Here is a 2,941-nt window from a genome sequence, read left to right on the forward strand (position 1 = left end):
TCTAAAGTCAGCGTCGATAAGATTTCTGTCTGATAAGAAGATGGGTGGAAGAGCAGATGCGGAGGGCAGGGCCGCCAGGCGGTCCCGTGGTGGAGAGAGTAAAGCGATACATGCAAATGTATGCAAATGTCAGGCATCCCCGCCGGGAATGGCAGGCACTCCCGCGTGCGGCGACCCGAGGAATTCCCGGCTCGGAAAGGACTTGGGAGGCGATGGCCGGCGCCGAACCGCGCCTCTGGTACCCAAGGGCACCGGGAATCGGAGGAAGGCTGCTCCCGGGTCGCTTCTGCTCGCCCTCTCACGTCACCTGAGGTTCTCGGAGCCTCAGGGTAAGGTGGATACTGGCAATTAGCAGAAGGTTAATCAACCGAAAGAAAGAAAAAAAAAAAACCCAAACAACCAAATCCCTAGCCTTCCATCATCCCACAAGCGGGCTGATCCGATTTATCTGGCAGCTGTGCAACCGGCAGAACCCAAGGACAGAGGCCTCTTCGCCATATGCTCTTTTAGCACATACAAGGTGGTTTGAAAGGCAGTTTAATTACACACAAGTACCTTCCGAGGGAAAAGACATCGTTTCCAAAGCAAGTAGGGAGAACAAGAACGAATAGCTGGAAATTGAGCACAGCCAATTTTTTAATTACGAGCCATTTAAACTTTTGAACAGACTACCAATCTGTAATTATATAAGTGCATCTTTATCAGGCACCCGATAACCAAGGACCTAATGAACTTTACAAACTGTTAGGCAAGATGAAATGCTGTTAACTGTTGGATGAGCTGCGACTAAGAAATTGAGGATGCCAGCAACTACATTAATACAGAAGAATAAAAAGTCTTTTCTCCTACAAAAAGTGGAATAATCTTTAACAACGAGCCACCTGAGCAGGTGCAAGCAGCATCCCAGGATTGTCAGAATTCAAACCTAATTGTTCCAGGGAACGTTATAAAATCTTATCAAACTGTGACCACAAAAGCACAAACGTGCAAAACTTACTTAACTGCTTGGTTAGCACCTGAAGGTGGGAAACCATGTAGACTCCAACGTTCCCAATAAAAGCTTCAATATGAACCCCTTACATCTGCCGTTTTCCAACAACTTCTGTGCTGTGCAAGAAAAGAAATTTCAGGAGAACTGCTTGATTTCAGAAGTGACCAAAGTAGTAAAGCAGTAATCTGGAACAATTCACAGCAAAACTTCTTTAGTGTTAAAATCATTACAGTATTAAAAAGTCTAAGAAAAAGTTTAAAAACGTTTGTAAGTTTAAATATTTTTAAATGTATGTGTATATATAAACATATATGTATATAAAATATGGATAGATATAATGGTAAAGTGTTTCCAAATTATTATTTGTTTATCCATTACTTATTGGCTACTTTTAATAAGCTTCGGAGTTTGTTTGGGGTTTTTTTTTTGTTTGGTTTGGTTTTCCCTTTACTTTTAAATAAAGACAAGTCTTTAAGGAAAGACAAACAGTTTTTAGTTACAAAAAAAAAAAAAAAAAGAAAGAAAAAAGATATACAGAAGAGATCTTATAAGCTCCCATTTGGAAGCAGGAGCAAAATATTCGAAGACCAGTGAATTACTGTGGTGTTTAGTCCTACCCCGCCCAGAAAGGCTATCTGCTTTTCTATCACTGTGCCTTTGTCAGATAACTTGCTGTTTGAAGCCATTGGAGCCTTGTCTCCGGGGGGAGGAAAAAAAATCACATGCCGTGGGAAACCTCCTTGCTCAGTCATCCTCCCTCCGTGGATGTTTGTGTCTTTTTTAGCTTGGTATCCTTTGGTATCGATCACTCTATGCAGCAAAGGCAAGGCATGAAGGGAGGCTCAAAATACATTAACAAAAGTCCCGTTGACAGAAACCCACTTGGAATGGTTATAGTTCAGTACGTCAATACCCTAGTTCAAAACCTAAGTAAAGTGAATGCATCCTTACCTCAAGAAAGGATTAATTAATCAATGAAAGTATAAAGTGTTTACTTAACTGTTCATCTTATAAAGTTTGCAAATCTTAAGCTAAATATTTAACTACTTCAAGAACTACTGCAAGTTTATAGTGGTCTCACACAAAAGTTTGAAACACCAGTTGAGTATATTTATCTTTTCAGTGATGTATCGTTCTTTTTTTGCACCATTTAGCCAGCACTATCAGCTTCAAGCTCTTTTGCAGACTACTAAAGACCTGTAAGCCAATATCGTTTCTTAAATAAATAGCACAGAAAAGGGAAGTACATTTGTTGATAGACAGTCAAGGGTTAAACTCTGCAAAGGAAATAAAATATATCCCAAGGTCTTATGTGAAAATCATTAATTAGCAGTTCACTTTCAAATAAGTGGACTAGTATTGAGGACCTTCTGCTGTTACATTTTTTGTTTCTTAAACCAGGTAAGGATGTGAATCTTCTATGAGTATTAAAACCATAATAGTTTATAATACGACTTTTATAGGTTTCACATGTCTGCACAAAAGACTGGACCTCCCCCCCATCTTGCTTTCCAGAACAGCTGAGTTAAGCCTTTGGGGGGGTTTAATAACTTAGTTTACTGAAAAATATATTTGTTAATTACCTATCTAATCTGTGCAGAAGTGCCTTACACCTGAAAGGCGCTATAAACCCAGAAATTATTATTTCTCCCCCATCATAACGTTTTCAGACAAAACGGCTATTCAAGCCAGAAGACATTTATCAATGCTCATAAGAGGCTAAAAATGTGGTCTGAAAAATACTCACACTTGAGAGACTTCACTAGTAAAATATTTCATCTCTTACTTTTCAAATGGAACTCAATGGTAGGAGGCTCCATCTAGAGATCACATACTACAAATTCTTCTAAAGGAATGAAAGTTTTGATATTGCTGTCAGGGATCCAGAGTTTGCCCCGACATTCAGCCTCAGCCCTGCTCACAGTAGGGGTCAGGACAGAAGAGATCGGC

General features: G+C 39.8%; 1 protein-coding gene across 1 annotated transcript in view; it reads right to left on the bottom strand.

Annotated features, from left to right (window-relative positions):
* Positions 1–574, bottom strand: part of HTRA1 (HtrA serine peptidase 1) — a 36,076-nt gene extending 35,502 nt beyond the window's left edge. Inside the window, exon 1 of the mRNA XM_009326028.1 lies at positions 556–574. Coding sequence (XP_009324303.1) covers positions 556–574 — 19 coding nt within the window. The remainder of the gene's footprint in view (positions 1–555) is intronic.
* Between the last annotated feature and the right edge of the window lie 2,367 nt (positions 575–2,941).

This window comes from Pygoscelis adeliae, unplaced genomic scaffold, assembly GCF_000699105.1.
Source record: "Pygoscelis adeliae isolate BGI_AS28 unplaced genomic scaffold, ASM69910v1 Scaffold4, whole genome shotgun sequence".
Lineage (NCBI taxonomy): Eukaryota > Metazoa > Chordata > Aves > Sphenisciformes > Spheniscidae > Pygoscelis > Pygoscelis adeliae.